Source organism: Patagioenas fasciata, chromosome 3 (assembly GCF_037038585.1).
Source record: "Patagioenas fasciata isolate bPatFas1 chromosome 3, bPatFas1.hap1, whole genome shotgun sequence".
Taxonomy (NCBI): domain Eukaryota; kingdom Metazoa; phylum Chordata; class Aves; order Columbiformes; family Columbidae; genus Patagioenas; species Patagioenas fasciata.
The window spans coordinates 1545105-1564331 of NC_092522.1; the positions used below are offsets into that span (position 1 = coordinate 1545105).

The window sequence follows — 19227 nt, forward strand, 5'->3', positions numbered from 1 at the left end:
CATTCACCAGTTTGGAATTGCAGTCTCATCCTAATATAGTTTCCTTCACATGAACAGTAGGGTTGTGAGATAGTAAAATTACCTTAACGTTACCGGCTTGCTGCGAGTTTTCTGGTAAAGAGAAGTGGTATAGTTGTCATCCACTTTAAATTACGTGCTTGCATACATCAACTTGAGCCAAAACAGAAAATACATAAGGTGTTATTAATACGTCGTGACAGTTCCTCCTGTTTTTCTTTTACTGGTATTTTTCCACCTCAGCAAAATGCCAGTTAGCAAACTGAAATACAGATTGAGACCAGTAAGCAATGGTTTCCCCTTGAAATGCAGCTCCAGCAAGCTGGCTGCAAGTCAAGGGAGGACAAAGAGCAGGAGAGTGGTTACAGATTGAAATCTGAGTTCTGAGAGAAGAGTTTAAGAACTAAGTATGTGTACGTTGGGTGAACAAGTTTTCCAGCATCTAAAACCTTGAAGACAGATCAGCCTGTATTAGGACTCAGGATAAAGTCTTGTTTGGGGCATAACTATTGCCTCTTCATTTTGAGTCTGGAAGAGACTGGTAGAAGAATTACAGCTAGTAACAGTGCAGGAAACTAAGGAAGAGTGTATTTTAAATGATTATTAGAGGAAAAAGACCAAACATTCCTGTCTCTTTGAATGTGGAAGATGTTTCAGAGGAGATGATGGCGGCCTTATTGCCTGAGCCTTGTAAAAGGAGGCAGGGCAAGTGCTGGAACGTATTACATGAACCCACATGCATTATTTTCTCTTATGTTAAATGATTTCCTTTAGGGACATATGGAAGGAGAAGTCTGGGGCTTGGCAGCTCATCCTCTCCTGCCCGTGTGTGCGACAGTGAGTGATGATAAAACTCTCCGGATCTGGGAACTGTCGTCCCAGCACCGCATGCTGGCGGTGAGGAAGCTCAAAAAAGGTAATTCCGACGTGGCCTGCACTGTGGCGGTAGCGATGAGCCTGCTCTGTTTCTGTAACCGCGCCGTGTGTGCTTTCAGTGTGTGTCTCTGACGTTAATTAGGCAGGAAGAGGACACAGTCATTAAGAAACTGGAAGCATAGGAAGTAAATTGTCTTTGGCATGTGTCAAGTCTATGAGAAGGGTAGGAAGAAAAAGGATTATAATCTATTGTAATGAATAATAAGAAAACGAAGTAACCATAGCCCACCTATCACATATTTGTTTTAATATATAACAAATCTATTTTAAAAGTGTATGCTTGACGTAAAAACCTTTCAGTTGCAGTTTGCTGCTAGTTTTCTCCATCTCAGGTTGCCTTTTGGTTTTGAAGGTGGCCGATGCTGTGCCTTTTCTCCTGACGGGAAAGCCTTGGCCGTGGGGCTGAATGACGGGAGTTTCCTGGTGGTAAACGCCGACACTGTTGAAGACATGGTCTCTTTTCACCACAGGAAGGAAATGATCTCAGATATAAAGTTTTCACGAGGTATAAGCAGATGATCAGGTGAAAGGGCGTTGTCTGTCTTGGCTAGACAAAAGGTTGAATGTTCAGAAGGTAGAACGGCTTTGTATGTGCTCCATGCAGTTAAATCGTTAACAATTCTGTATTGGTGGATGCAATGGTATAGTGGGGCCCACCCTAACTGGTGCCTCCAGATGTGCTACAGTAGTAAAAATGCATAGCAGTAATAATGATAACGTGTACAGCTTTGGTAACCTCAGTGTCTCTTTACAGAATCAGGAAAGTACCTGGCTGTGGCTTCCCATGATAATTTTGTAGATATTTACAATGTACTCACCAGCAAAAGAGTTGGCATTTGTAAAGGCGCCTCCAGCTATATCACACACATTGACTGGGACTCAAGAGGTAAAATGTTTGACCAGAGATACAGCTTTGAAATGTCTATAAATCAGAATATCAGAAAACTGTTCTCCTTCCAGTTCTGAGATAAACTGTAACTACTAATGCAAGTGATTTTTCAACATCAAGCACCATATGGGTTCAGTGCAATTGTATTTGTTGGTGGAATTCATTCTCATTTGCAGCTTTTGCACCAGTCTGTGGTACTTCACTGCTGACAACATACGACTAAAACAGCTCTTATGAACATCATTTGCTTTTTATGCCTTGTTCTTTTTAGAGTTCTGTAGTGTGTGGCACATTTTTCTTTTCCACCTTTTCTATCCAATTTCCGTTCTTCTTTGCTGAGCATGACATGGCAATCACTGCGATGAACTTAGAGAGCGTTATTGTCACAAGTGATTAAAGTCTAGCAGGATCGATAACGAGCTTGTGCAAATAATCCTTCCTGGAGCTAATGTGATTGAGTGTGGAGCCACCTGTGTGTCTGAGCCCTGCTCCCCTGGTGCACACAGGAAGGGCAGAATCCTACCGCAGACCCTTATTGCGTTTCTTGTCAGCTTTTCACTTTCCGCAAAGCTGTTTTGCCAAATCGTTGTATAAATTGTTAACATGCGCATTGGTGGTGTTTGTTTTGTTGGCTTTTTTGCTTGATTGGTTTTTTACTTTCCATTGTCATGATGATGAAAACACAAGCGAAATATTTCTGATCAGAAGAAAGGGATTTGCTGCAAGGCACAATTTTTAAGGAGGTCGGATGGTATTTAAAATATTCTGCAGTGAATCAGGAGTTCAGGCTTCTTATGACACTGATTCCAAGCATCTGTTTTCCTTTTGCTATGAGTAACTCTGGAGAATAATTTCTTAGCTTAGCCTCAGAAATCTCTTCACTTAATCAAAAGGAAGTTCATCCTATTCATAATAATGAATAAGATTCCTAATAAACTTTTCTTTTGTGTCCAGGAAAGTTATTGCAAGTCAATTCTGGTGCCAAAGAACAACTATTTTTTGAAGCACCAAGGGGGAAGAGGCATATTATAAGAATTGCTGAGGTAAGATTATGCTTACTGGATTTTTTTACCGTGAAAGTTATTTTTATGAACTGTTGAAAAATGAGCATATTTTGTTTTCAAATGGTGTATTTTTTCCTTTTAAACGACTATATTTACAGTGGTTAGAATTAGAATTATTGAGTTATTCCGTATGGTGTATTTCCTAGCATTTGTAAATGGTAGAACTTGCACGTTTCTGTTTGTATCTGTATTTAGATTTGTTTGATAGCAGTCATTTGCCATCATTTCCTTTCCTGGACAGTCACCTGTTTTCTGTGTAATCAGTGTGCACACAGGTTATAAAGCATCTGTAAGGACTATGGCCCGGCTTTTAAGGATATTGCTATTTGTGACACATAATTCTTCCACAAAATGGCCAATGTTTAGCACCTCAGAAAATCCGTAGGGAGAATTGTATCCAAGTCATACTTCACTTTGGGAAAACGGGCCGTTTAAAGTTTTAAGCCCTTCGATGCAGATACACAGATGGAAACAGTGAACAGTTTCTAAAAACACTAAAAAAATTAATATCAAACATAGACAAATATATGCATGAAACCAGTGTGTATTTAGCATGTATTAAGATGACTTCTTTGGGGGAAATTTTGGTTGCAGATAGAGAAGATTGAGTGGGACACCTGGACATGTGTTCTGGGTCCTACTTGTGAAGGAATCTGGCCCATGCACAGCGATGTCACCGTTGTCAATGCCGCTAGTCTGACAAAAGATGGAACGCTCTTAGCTACAGGAGATGATTTTGGTTTTGTGAAGCTTTTTTCCTATCCAGTGAAGGTAAGAGGTGTATTTATTTCTGTGATTAGAAACCGCGCAAGGAAGGGAATTAAGGGGACACTGTTTGCAATATGTCAGACTGCTGATGGGCGAATTCTTTGTGCTACAGGGCCAACATGCAAAGTTCAAGAAGTACGTGGGTCACAGCGCACAGGTAACCAACGTGCGGTGGTTGCACAATGATTCTGTGCTGCTGACTGTAGGTGGTGCTGACACAGCTCTCATGATCTGGACCAGAGAATTTTTGGGCATTCAGGAGAGTAAGCTGGTGGATAGTGAAGAATCAGACACAGACGCAGAAGAAGATGGAGGTAAAAAGGATTGTGTAAAACACGTCTTTGATTTAGTCTTCATTCCACAGGTGTTTAACTTGAAGTGGGCAAGAAAATTTCCTGTGCTAAAGATCAGTGTAGGGAGAGCTTGGCAGTTTTTGTTTCCTTTTATTGGTGCAGATCTTGTTTTCTCTTCTTTCACTATGAAACAGGGTAGTTTGTTTTATTTTGTGTTTCCTTTTCCTAAGGTTATGATAGCGATGTTGCAAGAGAAAAAGCAATTGACTATACCACTAAGATCTATGCAGTAAGCATCCGAGAAATGGAAGGGACAAAACCACATCAACAGCTGAAGGAAGTTTCAGTGGAAGAGAGGTATGTCACACAACAGCATTCGTTTCCAAACGTACATTGCATTCTATTGAATCTCTTCTCATTCAACTATAATTAGCCCTTAGAAATGAAATAGGGATATTAAACACGTTAAATGGTGTTTACAAGGTACAATGTGTTAATGCGATGGAGAAAAATATATATATATATGTTAAGTAAAACACCTGTGAGCACTGTGTTCCGTTCTGCTGTTCGCATAAGCAGTTATAGCCTTTCCTATAGCATGTGTAGCTGTACATAGGTCTGCAGCAGGGTGTTTGTGATAGGGTAAATACTTGGTGGTTAAGGCTTGTGGTGGAGTTTTCATTGAAAGATTTTCAGTTGCTTATAATTGTGTCAGGTTGTTACTGTTAAAGCTGGAATTTGCCATAGTACGTGTTGGCCTTAGGCTGAATTATTCTGAAAACTTTAGCTGGAAGGAGAAGAGTATTGGAGAGGAAAGAAAAGAGGTAAGCGCTGTGCATAGAGGGTGGGATCCGGTGAAACACAGACCCGAGGCAGTGGGTGAGTGAAAACTGTTAATCGGTTCTTTGAACAAACACGTAACATGTAATTACATTCAACAGATTAAGGTCTAAGGTACTTTTACTTGACTACTGAAAATTAGTAGCAACTTTTGGTGTCCTGGTTTGCAAAATACAAAATGGAGTTACTAACACTTCCTAATCTTGTGCAGACCTTTGTAAAATAAATTAGTTTATGTTTTTGAAGCTCTCAAAGAATGCAGTGCTGAACATGATGGAGAGAAAGTAATAGCTAATGATTTTGCACTTGGTATTGGACTAGGAGCACAAATGTTGGCTGTGAAAGATGAGAAGGAAAATGTTGCACCCCCTTTTTTCACCACAAAGTTTTACTGAGAACGTGTAGCTGGCACGTGAAGTAACAAGTGCCAATGGTACAGTGGCCAGATGTTTTGCACCAGAAAGCCTCGTACCTTCCAGCTGCTTTATTCTGCTTTGATGATGCAAAAGCAGCTGTAGAGTGAGTTTAATTGACCAATTAAGCTGGGCTTACAATTGTTTTGTACTAGTGACTTAGCAACAATCTGAGCATCAGCATCAGTCTCTTCTGCAGCTTTTCAGCGCTATTTTCAGCCAAGGAGTGAAAATCACCGCAGTCCCTTGGGTGCCCAGGAACTTTCCTTCTCTTTTCTTTCACGTACATGACTGTACATGAACACAGCATCCTGCGGCCTATCCGAAAGAATATTCTACCCTGTAACACGTTCCAGACCGAGGAGAGCAAAAAGGAAGGTTTTAACATTCTCCGTATCTTTTTGCTTCTTACTGCCTCTGTGCAATCAACAGTTTCATACTTCATTTTAAAATAGCTTAAAAATAAGCCCTTGTAACTGTCCTTTCCATCTTTTCTGCTAAAGTCACAGACAACTCTTCTACACATTTTTAATATGTCCTTTTTCAATTACAGCTGCTTCAATTTAATCACAACTTTGGAATTTGCTGTTCTGATAAACTTGTGAACAGATCCCATACTTTTCATATATAGCTTCATACATTCACTTCCCTTTCTTCATTGCACTAATATAAATGACAAGTATTTAAAGCCAGTTGTTAGAGATTTCGGACTCTGGCCGGTCTCTTTCAGGCAGGTACATGGGGCAACTTGTAGTCTTTTGAGGGGGGAGGTTGTCTGGAGGAAATACTCCAGATCCAAAGTCTTTCTCGTTTGTAATTGTGCTGTATGTCTGTATGAAGACCTCAAAGATTGTGCATTTGATGTGATTTGTGCACTGAGATTGGTAACGTACTGTGTAGATTTTGAAAATGACGTTGCAAGCTGGAAAGCTCAAAGTTAGAAGTGGTGAGTTCATCCCAAGAGCTGAAAAACTGCTGCTCCACTTCACTGCAAAATGTGATAAGAAACTAATAAGTGGTGTCGCCCTTGCTGTATTTTCATTGTGTGTCTGAGAAAGGAAAAATTGTGACTTCTTCATAGGTATAGTGGGTAGAAACACAGAGTTAAACAAAGTAAGTTTAAATTAAGAAAAGTGGGGGGAAAGAGAGAAAACACAGCCTTGAGCTCAAGGAAGAGAGAGGGAATGCCGAGTGCTGCTTGGGGTCAGGGACAATAAGCTCTCTGTGTTTTGGGAGGTGAATTGTTGCTGAACAAGTGATTTCTGTGCTCAAAGGTACTGCGTGACACCAGGAGACAGTTTTGCTTCAAGCAGATGGCTGGTTTATTTTCCTCTGTATTGTAGCAACCTCTCCACTTTTTTAACCTTTGCATTTGCTAGAATAAGCTTGCAGGACTCTCTGCTTCTGTAATATTAAGAGTGGTGAATCTGGCAAAACTCAGAGTACATTATCTCTCTAGAAATAGCAAATCATTGTACAATTCAGGAGCAGTTTGATCTGGGAAGGGTGACCTATGTCCTCAAACAGTTGCAGGTATCTGGCCAAGGGCTGATGCAGCACCAGGTTGCCGGGGAAAGCTTTGCAACAAACACCCCCCTTCCGGTAAAGAATCAACAAGTCACAATTGACTCACCCCAAATTAATACGAAGACTTTACTGGTTTTTTGTCAAAAGAGAGGAGAAACAATTCTTGGCCCTTCTCTCCCCCGTGATGGGAAAGAGAGTAGGAGGAGAGATTTGGCATAAGACCCGATACAAGATAACCGTGACTTAGAGCAGCTGCCCTGCGTGCTCTGCTGCTGCGCAGCGTGTGCTCTGTGCTCAGCACAGGCCAGCAAGGTGAAAGGGAAATCGGTATTAACTGAGCTTCTCCACATCTCCAGAGTATTGAGCCCCTAAGCAAACTGGACAGAGAAATAGAATTAGTACAAAGGGAAAAAAAATTTACATGTGACAAACTTGGGGATAATATTAAGGGTTTTCCTTAGCAAATAAAATGTCTAATTAAAATAATTACGATTCTGCAGACATCTTGGAGGAACATAGAAGTTACGCGATAGATTTTACTTAGAGGATTTGAAATAAATCTTGGTCTGGTATTTTCATGGGGGACCCAAGATGGACTGACTCTGTCAGCACCTGGAGCTTTAGGATGGAAAAACAACAGGAGATGAGCCTGAGGAAGAGTCTCTAAATGTCTTGCGGCTGTGTTAGCTGGTGCGTTGGGTCACGTTGTGCTGCGTGTCCGAAAAGGGCTTCCTTTTGAACTGGCAAAGAATTTATACAGGGAAAGCGAGCTTGTTACTAATACAGATTTTCATTTTGCATTCTACTACCTGCTAACATCTATGTTTGCAGCTTTCGTTTAGTTCGATTTGCATGACTCCACATAAACTGACAACTCTTATAATACACCTGGTGATGGAAAACCATTGAAAGCAGGTTGAATGTGTAGAAAACAAAAAGCAGCATTAGCGTGTATGTCTAGTTTTCTGTTTTCTTGACATAAAGACTTGTCTCATTCTCGGTGAGCTACCTGTCTCGGAACCTGTTCTCAGTTGTGTTCTTATGCATCGTTTGTAATCATGTGTTCTGATAAAGACAAAGAAGTTAAAGAAGGTTAAGAAGCTGGATTTTTCTGTCCTCAAATATTATTCTTTTGATTATTTATTTCTTTCTAACAACATGAGCTGAATTATATAAGCTTTCAAAATAGCCCCACAAGTGGCAAGTACAAGCCTTTGTACCATAAACTGAATTATTAGACATCTGATTACAGGATTTGCTCATGCACTCTTACATACAACAAGCTTTGAATGTGAATCTGTGTTGTGTTTATGTGTAGGTGGGGGCTGTTCAAAACGTATGTGGAAAAACACCTCTCGTGGTTGGAGAAAACTTTGGGCTTAATTCAGCAAAAACCTACTGTTGGAGAACGAGTAGCGTCCTTTGGAATATTCCCTTTTACTTTCTCGACAGCGTTATGTCAAGTGAATGCATCCTCAGTGTGCTCGGCAGCATGCTGGTTGTGTCACAGCTGTCCCCAAGGCTCGCACGCGTTGTGACGGGCGTTGCTGGAGTCCCTCTGAGCGCAGAGTCCAGCCTTCCTCTCCCCGGCTCACACAGAGCTGCCCCAAAGCTCTCGGCCATTGCTGTGACACTTAGAGAGGGTGTGGGATCGAAGGATGCCGGTGCTGCCGTAACGCACATCTTCCCAGCATGGCTCTCTGAACTTGAGTGCTCTCTGCACTGAGGTTGATGCGAAATACTCAGCTTTTTGTGCAGGTTGGAGCCTGGGAAGGAGCCTGTGTTCCTTGAGGGTGGTTTTGGCAAAGGCAGCGGAGGGATCCCCCAGCCAGCCCCGTCTGCCCAGACGTTATGGACAGCACATCCCGGCGCAATAGCGCCAGCCTGATTGAAACTGGTGTTCAGAATAACAGCTTTACGAGGTGTTTAGAACTATAAACTTAGTAAAAAATAAAGGCCTTCAGATTTCTTTCAGAACTGATGATCTTATCTGCTTGTTTCCCATTTGGAGACTGAACTAGAATGATGTGTGAATGCAATGACTTCATAAAATAGGAAAATGGTTATCACCACCACATTTTCTGCAATATCTTTTTTGTTTGTTTTTAAAGAGTGCTTCAGCATACATGTGAAATCATAAATATTGTAACCCTGCTAAGGCTTTTTCAATTCTACGCTTTTAAAAAATAATTTAGATTGCAATTAACATTTCCCCCTAGTTTTGTTTCAGCTTTGCTTTGATTGACTGTATGAGAGAGTGGGATGTTTTCACGTTAATACTATTCTTTTTTGTCATCTTGTGTTATCTACAGAATGTAAAGCAAGAGTAACGGCAGGAACAATTGTGTGTAAAACTCCTATGTGTGTCGGGATGGGAAAATCCAAGGGCTTTGAATTCACAAAATCTTTTAATCTCTTCTTAAAGCTCTGGAGTTTTGCAGCAGTTTTAGGGCCCTTGGGAAGTGTACTTTGAAAAGCTGCTTTTGCGTTTGTGCTGCAATGAACAGTACATTTTTTTCAACGTTGGATTTTTAATTCTCCTGTCCAAACCAAGCCAGCAGTAGTGAATGGTCTAACCCCTCTTTGAACCTTGCTTTCTTCTCTCGGGAGCAGTGCTGCTGCTGGGTGGGTTTGTGAGCACCCGAGCAGGCTCCCTGTCCCGCCAGCAGCGTCTGAACGCGCACACAGGCCCCACGTGGACTCTCCTCTCCCATTCCTGCGGGCTCAGCCATCGCCTTCCCACTGCCACGACATTTGCAGCCATCTGTCCCTGCTCCAAACCTCCTCCTCAGAACAGAATATTTGTGTTCTCACCGATTTAGTACTGATACAGACAGCATCTCTCATTAAAGAGCGATTACGCCATGTGCTCCAAAAACATGAATTGGTTATGTTTGGCCTATAGAATTTATCGTAACAATTTTTAGTCTCCTTTCTCTCTCCTTTATTTTCCATCTAGATGGATCTAACTTTTTTCCCCGTTCTCTCAGATCCCATCTCTTTTCTCCCCGCTCTGGCAGCCCCATTCCTCCTTGCCCCTGCCCAGCTCTGGGTTTGCTGGGTGCTTCCTGCTCACGCCCCATGGTTCGGGCTCCTCTCCTGCTCCTGGCCCTTGGCTGTCTCGGCTCCTTGCTCAGGGCAGAGGGAAGGAGTTGTCACTTGCACTTGTTCGCATTTCTGCGTGAAGACCCGTAAAGAGAGTGGGTGAGATTCCGTCAGTTTAAATGATGAGCTGGCTCACTGACTTATAACCGTGCCTACTTGTGTAAGCAGATCATACAGGTAAACGCTAGTCATAGAAATGTTATTTGCTGTGTTCACGGTATCTAAAGAACTGAAAGCCCTTTAATGTCTGACTGTGTCTTATCTTTCCTGGAACTCGTTCATCCCATAACCTAATATAAGCGTATTTATTTGAAATCGCTGGAAAGAAACCATTAATGCTTGTACTATGTTTTAACTTGCTTTCCTTTGGAGGCAGGGAATTGTCAAGTAAGTACTGACAGCACCCAGCACAGAAAAAGCACAGATTGCTGCGAATGCACATGCAGATTGCATAGGTCGGCAAGGGTGATGCATGTCATTCGCTACCGTGCAAGTTTCTGCTCTTGACACCGCCGTCTTGTGCATCAAAATAAACCAGGTGTGGTCACAGTCTTGTTAAAAATGACATGGCTTGTTAAAATGGCAACAATTTGATACTGCTTTACATTTGTTTTATTAAGATGATAATAAGGCAATGAATGCATACGTGTGTATATACACATGTACGTGTATATATGAATGCACACAACGTTTGTGTTTGTGTGTACTGTGAATAGATATGTATAAAAGTATACGTGTGTGTGTATGTTTCCAAATTAAATCTCATGCATACAATCCAGTGATTATCAGTCATGTCATAGTGGTAGTGTGCTCTTGCTTTCATAAAGGATGTTGGCTTGCTCTTGTCATAAACTTCAACTGATATTCTAGGGAAAGAAGTGTAAAAGCGATCCACTTTAAAATGACACTAAAACAGAAAAAAGAGCAGGAAGCATACAAGGAAATGTTTTATTATTTTCCTAAGTGCCGATTCAAAGGCCGGAGTAAATCTGGGCTGAAACGGCATTTGCTGTTCTAGCATCGCATAATGACTTTATTTTGTAAGAGAATTAAGTTCTGTAATAGTTCCTCCACCCTTCTGCGCGGGTGGTTGCGCTGCTCTTGGGTCCGGTTACCAGCGCTGGTTACGTAACGTGGCTGGACCGGCCGCTCCGGAGGAAAGAAAGGTGCTTGTTTCCCTGCGAGCACTGAAGTCCAAGCTGTGCCCCTGAGCCGGCCTACCAGCAAACAATTAGGAGGCTAAATTGCGGGCTGAGCTGGGATGGAAAACAAGCAGCCATTGTGTGAAATTCTCCTTGGTGCTTATGAGACTTAAGTTTCGACACATGGAATCCCCTGGTGCAGGATGGGGTGTGCAGGGAGCAGAACCAGCGCTTCGGAGCATCTTCGGTTCAGAGCATAGCCAGGGGTGCCACGTTTCCCGATTTGTAGAGCGGTGCACTCTTTAATTTCTGTTTTAGTTCTTGCTTGAATAGCATGTTTTGTGCCACAAAGGAATGACTGATCAACCCTCAAAACGCTTGTGCATGAGTAAAGCGGTCAGCAGTACATCTAAACTGTATTAAGTCTCTTACTTGGCTTTGTTTGCTGCTTACAAGGGGATCAAGGTAACTCTTTCACTCTTTTATTGTCACCAGATCATCTGCTCGTGTACTTTGCTGGTACTTAGTGGGTTCGTTTGTTTAGCTCCAGCTTTGTTCTGTCTTTTTTAAAGCTCAGGTTTTTCGTGTTACCTCTTGCACTAAGTGTCCTAGCTGTGTAGCAATGAGTGTTCTAGCTGTGCATTTTGTCCATTGTTGCCTTTAATACCCTCCATTAAAAAAAATACATATCCAGAAAAAGCAGCTCCCTCTAAGCAAAAGGGATTTCATTCTTCTGCAGTTAATTTTTGCCAAATGAGAATGGTAGTTACAGTATAAGGACAAGAACAATCTAATTTTCACAGCATATATCATGTTTGTCAAGTCCGTACATATTTTAAATGTTAAACTGTGCAAATGCTTTCTGAATTCCAGCGCTTATTAAAGAAATTGAGGCCAGACATTTTTGGTTTTTAGTTCCAGACCCCCCCTGTTGTTTAACCCCATCTCCAGAACCCACAGCTGGAGTTTCAAGGCCTGCAGTGGGTTGGGGGTTGGACCAGGAACAGCAGCCATCAAGTGATGTTTTGGAGCAAGCACTTAACTGTAATATCTGGTTTTATTCACCACTTCAACTGCTACCTTCTAGCAAAACCTCTTTTCTAAGTACAAGATGATCAAACACCACACAGAATCTAGGCCAGGTTTTTATGGGCTAATTTTTTGAGTAATCCAGTGCAGTTTTCCTGGCTCTGTTCTGCTGTCAACAGGGTTGGAATTAATCCTCATGAATTTCTGCTAACGAGAAGGGAGAATCATTATGCTTAAATGGACACAGTGGTCACTGGAGTGCAGCCAGTTGATTGTGTAAGGTCATGAGCTTCTGGAGGCTGAACCCCTCCGCTCCTCTGAGCTTTGGGCCCTTTTTTGCTTGGAAGGATCAATAGTAGCACTGAAGTTTATCTGTCTCTAAAGACTGTTTTGTTTCAATCTGTGTTCTGCATTTGTCTTTTTTAGCTACTTTCGGCAACTGTAATTATATAAAAAATGCTTTGCTGGCCTTAGCCTGTTAAATTCACACAGATGAAGGACTTGTACATTCTAGAATGTAATCATTTTATCTTCAAAATGACTTTGAGAAGATCAAAATGAAGCCATGTCAAGGTTTTGGGACAGGGCTTTCCAGAAGCAGCAAGGCTGGGGAACATCTTTCAGATCATTTCTGAAAGCAACAGTTTACTGTCACGTAGTATGCAAGGATTTTCCCTTGGATTTAAATCATTTTGCTTTTTCAGAAGAATGTTGTAAGGTGCTCTGTTCTGCCACCGATCCACAGAATCCACATCGGTGTTATTTCTGCTCTTTCCGTCAAAATGCACGTGATTTCAGTTTATTGTGTAACTCCAGCAAAAGCCAGGCACTCAGCTCCGAGAGTTGCACTTGGCCATTTCCTGCTCACCTACCAAACACAGGAGGTGACTTTGAAGGTTTTCTTTTGCTTTCAAACGTACTGATTCTCTTCTGTTTTAAATGTTTGTTTCAGACCACCAGTTAGCAGAGCTGCTCCTCAGCCTGAAAAACTGCAAAAGAACAATATCAGCAAAAAAAAGAAACTGGTTGAGGTCAGGCTTAATACTTTCTCATTTGCATTGAAAGTAACATGTGCTGGGTGAAATTCCTCCCTGTTTTGAGGGCAGCTGAGGCCATGCACAGGTAGAAGGTGGGACAGACAGCGGGCTCGATCAGACAGAACCCCAAATGCAGGCCGGTAACACTTACCTGTAATATCAGGTCTCTCCAAACCCACAGCACAACCCACGCTCGCTCCACAACCCCGAGAGAGATACACTCAGAAACTGCACTTTTCACTCATGAAAAATCACCTGTGATTTTGAATGGTGAAATTTGCTCTGCGACTTTGCACCATACCCTTTTCCCCAAACCGTAGGGCCTCCCAAACAACTTATTGGAATTTCCATGTAGCGTGCAAGGAACATTCTGTGGGCTGTGTGGACAGTTTGCAACAATTGCTGGGTCTGTCAATGCCATTCGAGTTGTTGAAAGTCAGCGGTAATTGTGTTGGGGACAGATTCCTCAAGTCTGTCCTCTGAGCTATCAAAGCAACTTTAACAACAATCCATTAGCCATCATTGTTTTTCTGGAGGAAATTTCCTTATTGTAAGCTGAAATTACACCTCTAATTAATGATTTAATTGTAGAGTAACTTACAGGCTGCCTTTCATTCCTGTAAGGGCTTCAAGGTCAGAATTTGGTCTGTTAAAAGTCTGGTAGTTTATGAGAATGATTTTTTGAAGACTCTTGGAGTAAAGATATTTGCAAATACCTGATGCCCCATGTAGCTATTAAACTGTGGTAGGAGGATTAATAAAATGGCACCTTTTCTTGTAAGTTGTGTATATTTAGAATGGAAATTTACAGAAAGAAAACATTTACAGCCAGCTGAATGATGAAAGAACTAAGGATATAAATGCAGTACCTTGGCTGAGCAATTAGAGCGGTATAGACCGTCCATGAGAATGTCGTGCCTCAATAAATCAGCAGAAGAACAGGGATAACCGATTAGATATTGTTTAATTATTCTGTTGCCTCTCCAAGATATTTGTAGCTTGTGTAGTTGCTTTAGAACTGTGCTTGCGTGATCCAAGCTCTGTGATCTCCTTGCTTTTTCTTTCGTTTCACTCTTATTCTTTCTTGTTGTTTTACTTGCCTAGGAGCTGGCTCTAGACCATGTTTTTGGGTATAGAGGATTCGACTGCCGCAACAACCTTCATTACCTAAATGATGGTGCTGATATTATTTTCCACACAGCTGCAGCAGGCGTAGTTCAGAATCTTTCTACTGGTAATTCCACTTGAAATAATACTTAGAGATTAAAAAAACGCTCTGCAAGTGAAATGCTTCTGATTGAAAGCCATAACTTTTAACAGTCCTTTAACTTTCTCACATTTTGCATCTTGATAAATAATGCAAACATTTTTTTCTATGGTTTTTGTATCAGATTGACAATTTCTCCTGTTTGGGTCACCCTTGCTCCCTGCTGAAGACACTGGGGCAGCGTTCTCAGGGGAGAGCCTGGCTTGTGAAACGACTAATACCCCAAAAACATTATGAGCAGTGACATCCAGTGTTTCATTTTAAGGCTGATTCCTGGTTCCCTGGACATAGCTAGTTTACCAAATATTGCTTTTAAATATATAGAGGTGTGTGTTAATGGTTGTGTACGCAGTGAATTTGGAAAGGGTGCCTGGGAATGAGAGCACAGCAGGAGTGTAGAACAAGCTGCTTGGATAGCCTGTGCTTCAGCGGTGGTTCTGTCTTCGATACCATTGTAAGTAAAACCACGTTTGAATTTTCTTAGGTAGTCAGAGTTTCTACCTGGAGCACACCGATGACATTCTCTGCCTAACTGTGAATCAGCACCCAAAGTATAAAAATATCGTGGCTACCAGCCAGATCGGTAGGTGACTCTCTATGTAACAAAGTTTTACTCAAAAATTATCAGGGGCACTGATTGATTTTGGGCTGTTCTGTGTGGGAACTTGACCAGGACGTGCCAGTGTTGCTGTCCTCAAACCTTTGATTTTGAAGAGGTAATCACGCTTCAGGATTTTCTTACGATTTCAATTTCATCTCTGATTGTGAGTCTTTGGATTTTAGAGTTAATTGTAGTATTACCCTATTTCAGAAAGCAAGCGTTGATAAACTGCGCTAAGTCAGTTCATTAATCTCTAATCATACGATTTATAGGATTCCCTCTTTCCTTCCTGTATCCAAGGCACTGTTCAGCAGTAAAATGAGATTTTGTATGCAGATGCACAAAAGCTACACAGAGAAGGAGAGAAACAGAGGGAAATCTCAGCACAAGTTATGACACATATAAGGGGCCAGTTGTGAAACCATGAGTATTTATGTTTATTATTGACATGGAACGCCCTGTTAGATTCTCCAGGGCCTTTTGTAGGAGTAAACGTTGTGTGGGAAATGCAGGATCATTTCTCCCAAGCCTTGAGAAGGATCTGCTGCTTTTCACTTAAGCCAGCTTAATACTGGAATAATTAACTTGAGGAAAAAGAACGGTGTCGTGCTAATTTGGGTCATTCTGGAAGGAGACTCGGGTCCATAACAAGTAACTTAATAGGGGGCAGAAAAATGCTAGTAGCTAACACCCTGACAAACCGGCTTTGGCACCTGTGGTGGGTGAGTGCTGTCATTTCAGTCGGATGGTGAGTGACCAGAAAACCCGTCCATCTCAGAGCTGCAGCTCCAAATCCGGAGTTCTGGGACACGGAAAAGGTGGCTGCTAAAGGCCCTTGTTCTGTTCTGCCAATAAGAGCCCATGAAATCAGTGTTTCTGATGTTGGTTGATATTCTCTATAACTACACATCCACTTCACTTTTTAATCTAGTAATTTTTTAAAACTGCATGTCTTTAGCTTTTCTTTTAAATACCATCTTAAAAACTCAAAAGTGCTAGATATTGTTGCGATATTTGCGTATAGAAACAAATATGCTCGAAGAAGTTCAACAATATTCCTGCTTATTTGTTTTGTTGATTTAATCCATATCCATTTTCAAATTTTTAATTTTGTTTTCCTTCTGGTGCTGATGCTGGTTCTTCAGCATTAGAAACGTGACTTATTTCACCTGTTGTTTTCCCTTGGTGCTTCCTCATTTGCCATTGCTCTCACAATGCAGGTGATATGACAGAATTCCCAGGTAAGGCTGATTCGTTTGTGGATTTTAGTCAGCAGAGTTATGTAAATTTTCCCGTTACCTTGTTGTATCTGTGCGAATCGCGGATACAAGTGAAACATCTACAGACTGTTCATTTTGCATGAGGTTCTTCATAAATGGTCTGTTGTTCTTTTAGAATTTGTCTTACTTCATGGCATACAATGATTCCCCCTGTGTTTTGCAAGCTATTATGGTTTTTGGAGTAGTGTTAATCTTAAAAACTCACGACTTCTAAGTGTCTGTTTAGGTTAAATGTTCTTGAAAAAAAGCCTGTTTTGCATTGAAGTTTTCCAGGCGCTGAATTAATTCTCTTGTAATCCGTCTTTTTGCACGTAGGCACAACTCCCACCATTCATGTCTGGGATGCCATGAGCAAGCAAACGATCTCAATGCTGCGCTGCTTCCACACCAAAGGGGTCAACTACGTCAACTTCAGCGCAACGGGCAAACTGCTGGTGTCGGTGGGAGTGGATCCCGAGCACACGGTCACCGTCTGGAGGTGGCAGGAAGGTAACTCCGGAACACCCTGTCCCTCCAGCCTCAGCTTTCGAGGCTGTGGGGCAGATTTGTGTTCTTTCTCTGAGTATCACGGCTCCCTAAGTCACAAACTCAGTTGAAGGAGATAGCAAAGTGCTAGAAAACGTGGATGAGAAGTTTCACACTTTATTATAACTAGAAGGAAAGAATGTTCTTTAACACAAAACTCCATTAATTTAAGGAAAGTATTTTATTTTTCTTCCTAAAATACTTGAACTTTAAATTTTACACCATAGATAGGCCTTTGGGAAGTAATTTCCAGAAAATAATTACCATCTTCAGAAGTGGTGGAGAGGAGAAACGTCTCAGCTCGTTAGATGTTTCCCTGCGCGTTTCACCAGATGGTAACTCATGGGTGATACTCAGAATTTCTGTGGTGTTATTTCACTGACCGAGGAGAAAAATCGTACTCTGGAGACCCAAATCTGCATTTCCTAAACCTGTCAGGTGCAGTGGAATAACCAGGGACCCTGCGGGTTGCATGAATGAACATGTTTGATACACTGAATAATGTTGGGTTTTGCTTAGTTTTCAGCATCTGGGACACAGTTCTTTAATCCAATACCAGGTCGATTTATTTTATAAAATATCAGAGCTTAATTTCGCAGGTAAATGTAACTTTATTTTTATCCTTTCCTAATTAAAACAGGGGCTAAAGTGGCTAGCAGGGGAGGACACCTGGAGAGGATATTCGTGGTAGAGTTCCGCCCAGATTCAGACACGCAGTTTGTGTCTGTGGGGGTAAAACACATGAAGTTCTGGACATTAGCTGGCAGTGCTTTGCTTTATAAGAAAGGAGTCATTGGTTCCATGGAAGATGCCAAAATGCAAACCATGCTTTCTGTTGCCTTCGGAGCAGTGAGTTCACGTTACTTGCTACAAAATTTTATAATAACGTTTTTATTAAAGCTGCAAGTGTCAATTTGCTTTGTTGGAATCCAGTACGGTGTGGGCAGTGCAAGAGCACAGAGCTCTGGCTTAGCAATTGAGCTTTAATTTAAAGCTTGCACGCCTTTAGATGCTCGTGTCAGTTTTCTAAGCAGGGTTGGGTTTCTCTGTTGGTGAACGTTGTTATTAATGTCTGTGCATACCTGCGGCAGCAGCTGCCAAGGCTTTGATTTTGTTACTTTGCCGCTTATTAGCACTTCCCTGGTTAAGAAAAACGTGATCTTGTTATTCTGTGTGTAGGCTCTGCAACCTTGTTTTCCCTGCTGATGGTATCTGGCATGACCTATGCTGGTGATCCAGCTAACGGTGACAGTAAGGAACCAGAGCACCGTGCTTTAGGCTTCATAGCTAAGGAAAATAATGCATATTAATAGTGAAAAAGCAGTGTTACCATTATATTGAGGGCTGAAATAGCTTCTGCTTCATCCAGAAACCCCACAGAAATTACCTTTGCAAAGGTAAAGCGTAAATTATACAAATGACCGATTCCAAGAAGCCCTTGCTCCTAATTATCCACCCTGGACAATAGTACTAATGTATGAAATGTGAATGTACAAAATTAGGCTCCCAAATCTGCATTCTTGTGCCCAAATAAGTGAATTTGCTGTCAAATATTGCTTAATACAAAACATTTCTTTGTATCTTGATGGCGTTATTCCAGTGTAAAATAGGAGTAATGTAATGGGCACTAAAGACCCCAAAAGTGATTTGAAAAAAGCAGCAGAGTGTAACATTAGAACAAACCAATGGATGTCTGTATTTTCCGCAGAGAAACAGCCCAGCAGACATTTTCTTTTCCAAAATAACAAAACTAACATCCTGTGGGGGCACCTTCAAGCAGGCCGACGAGCCCTGCTCCGTTAGCAATGTCACGCACGCAGGATGGTTTAACGGTGACAGGGACCCAGATGATACATAACATCTCAAATAAACACCCTTACGGTGCAGTCATTAAACTCATTGAACCCCTTTTCTGGATGCAGATGGTTTTAATTCCTACATTCATTGCATAGTTGACTTTTCTCAGGAAATTCAGTAGCTAAAAGAATGTTGGCTCAAACTGAACAGAAGCTCTATGGTATTTATTATATCAGAGATCGTTGGTGTTTGTTGCAGAATAACCTTACGTTTACTGGTGCCATAAATGGAGATGTCTACGTCTGGAAGGATCATTTCCTGGTGAGACTTGTGGCCAAAGCTCACACAGGGCCGGTGTTTACGATGTACACGACTCTTCGAGATGGACTCATTGTTACGGGAGGGAAGGAGAGACCGTAAGCCATCTCATCTTTTTCTTAGTTCCTCAGTTCTGTCGAATGCCAGCCAACCTCTCCCAGTGGACGCTCTGTGATTAGGAGGTTCTTCGATTCACTAGAACGTAACATATTTGCTGAGTTTATCTTGGTGACAGAGATCTGAGATTGAGTGACAAGACAACAGTTTGTTTTTCACAGATTAGGCATGATACTGTTTAAACCATGAGCTGTGATAGTGTTTATATTTTTATTATTAATATTTACTTCCCACTGGACAAGCATGGGGTGTCTTTATAAG

General features: G+C 41.6%; 1 protein-coding gene across 12 annotated transcripts in view; it reads left to right on the forward strand.

Annotated features, from left to right (window-relative positions):
• EML6 (EMAP like 6) overlaps nucleotides 1-19227 on the forward strand; it is an 86272-nt gene that overhangs the window by 59346 nt on the left and 7699 nt on the right. For 5 of the 12 annotated variants that reach the window (XR_011738049.1, XM_065833613.2, XM_071805609.1 and 2 more), the window contains 14 exons: nucleotides 793-934; nucleotides 1307-1459; nucleotides 1709-1840; nucleotides 2798-2886; nucleotides 3502-3678; nucleotides 3788-3989; nucleotides 4199-4325; nucleotides 12977-13055; nucleotides 14166-14295; nucleotides 14813-14911; nucleotides 16150-16170; nucleotides 16525-16698; nucleotides 17375-17583; nucleotides 18790-18947. Coding sequence is in view for 11 of the 12 variants with exons in the window: in XM_065833613.2 (XP_065689685.2) it covers nucleotides 793-934; nucleotides 1307-1459; nucleotides 1709-1840; nucleotides 2798-2886; nucleotides 3502-3678; nucleotides 3788-3989; nucleotides 4199-4325; nucleotides 12977-13055; nucleotides 14166-14295; nucleotides 14813-14911; nucleotides 16150-16170; nucleotides 16525-16698; nucleotides 17375-17583; nucleotides 18790-18947 (1892 nt within the window). In the remaining variant the exon portion in view is untranslated. The other 7 variants (XM_071805610.1, XM_071805613.1, XM_071805614.1 and 4 more) reach the window with 7 other exon arrangements.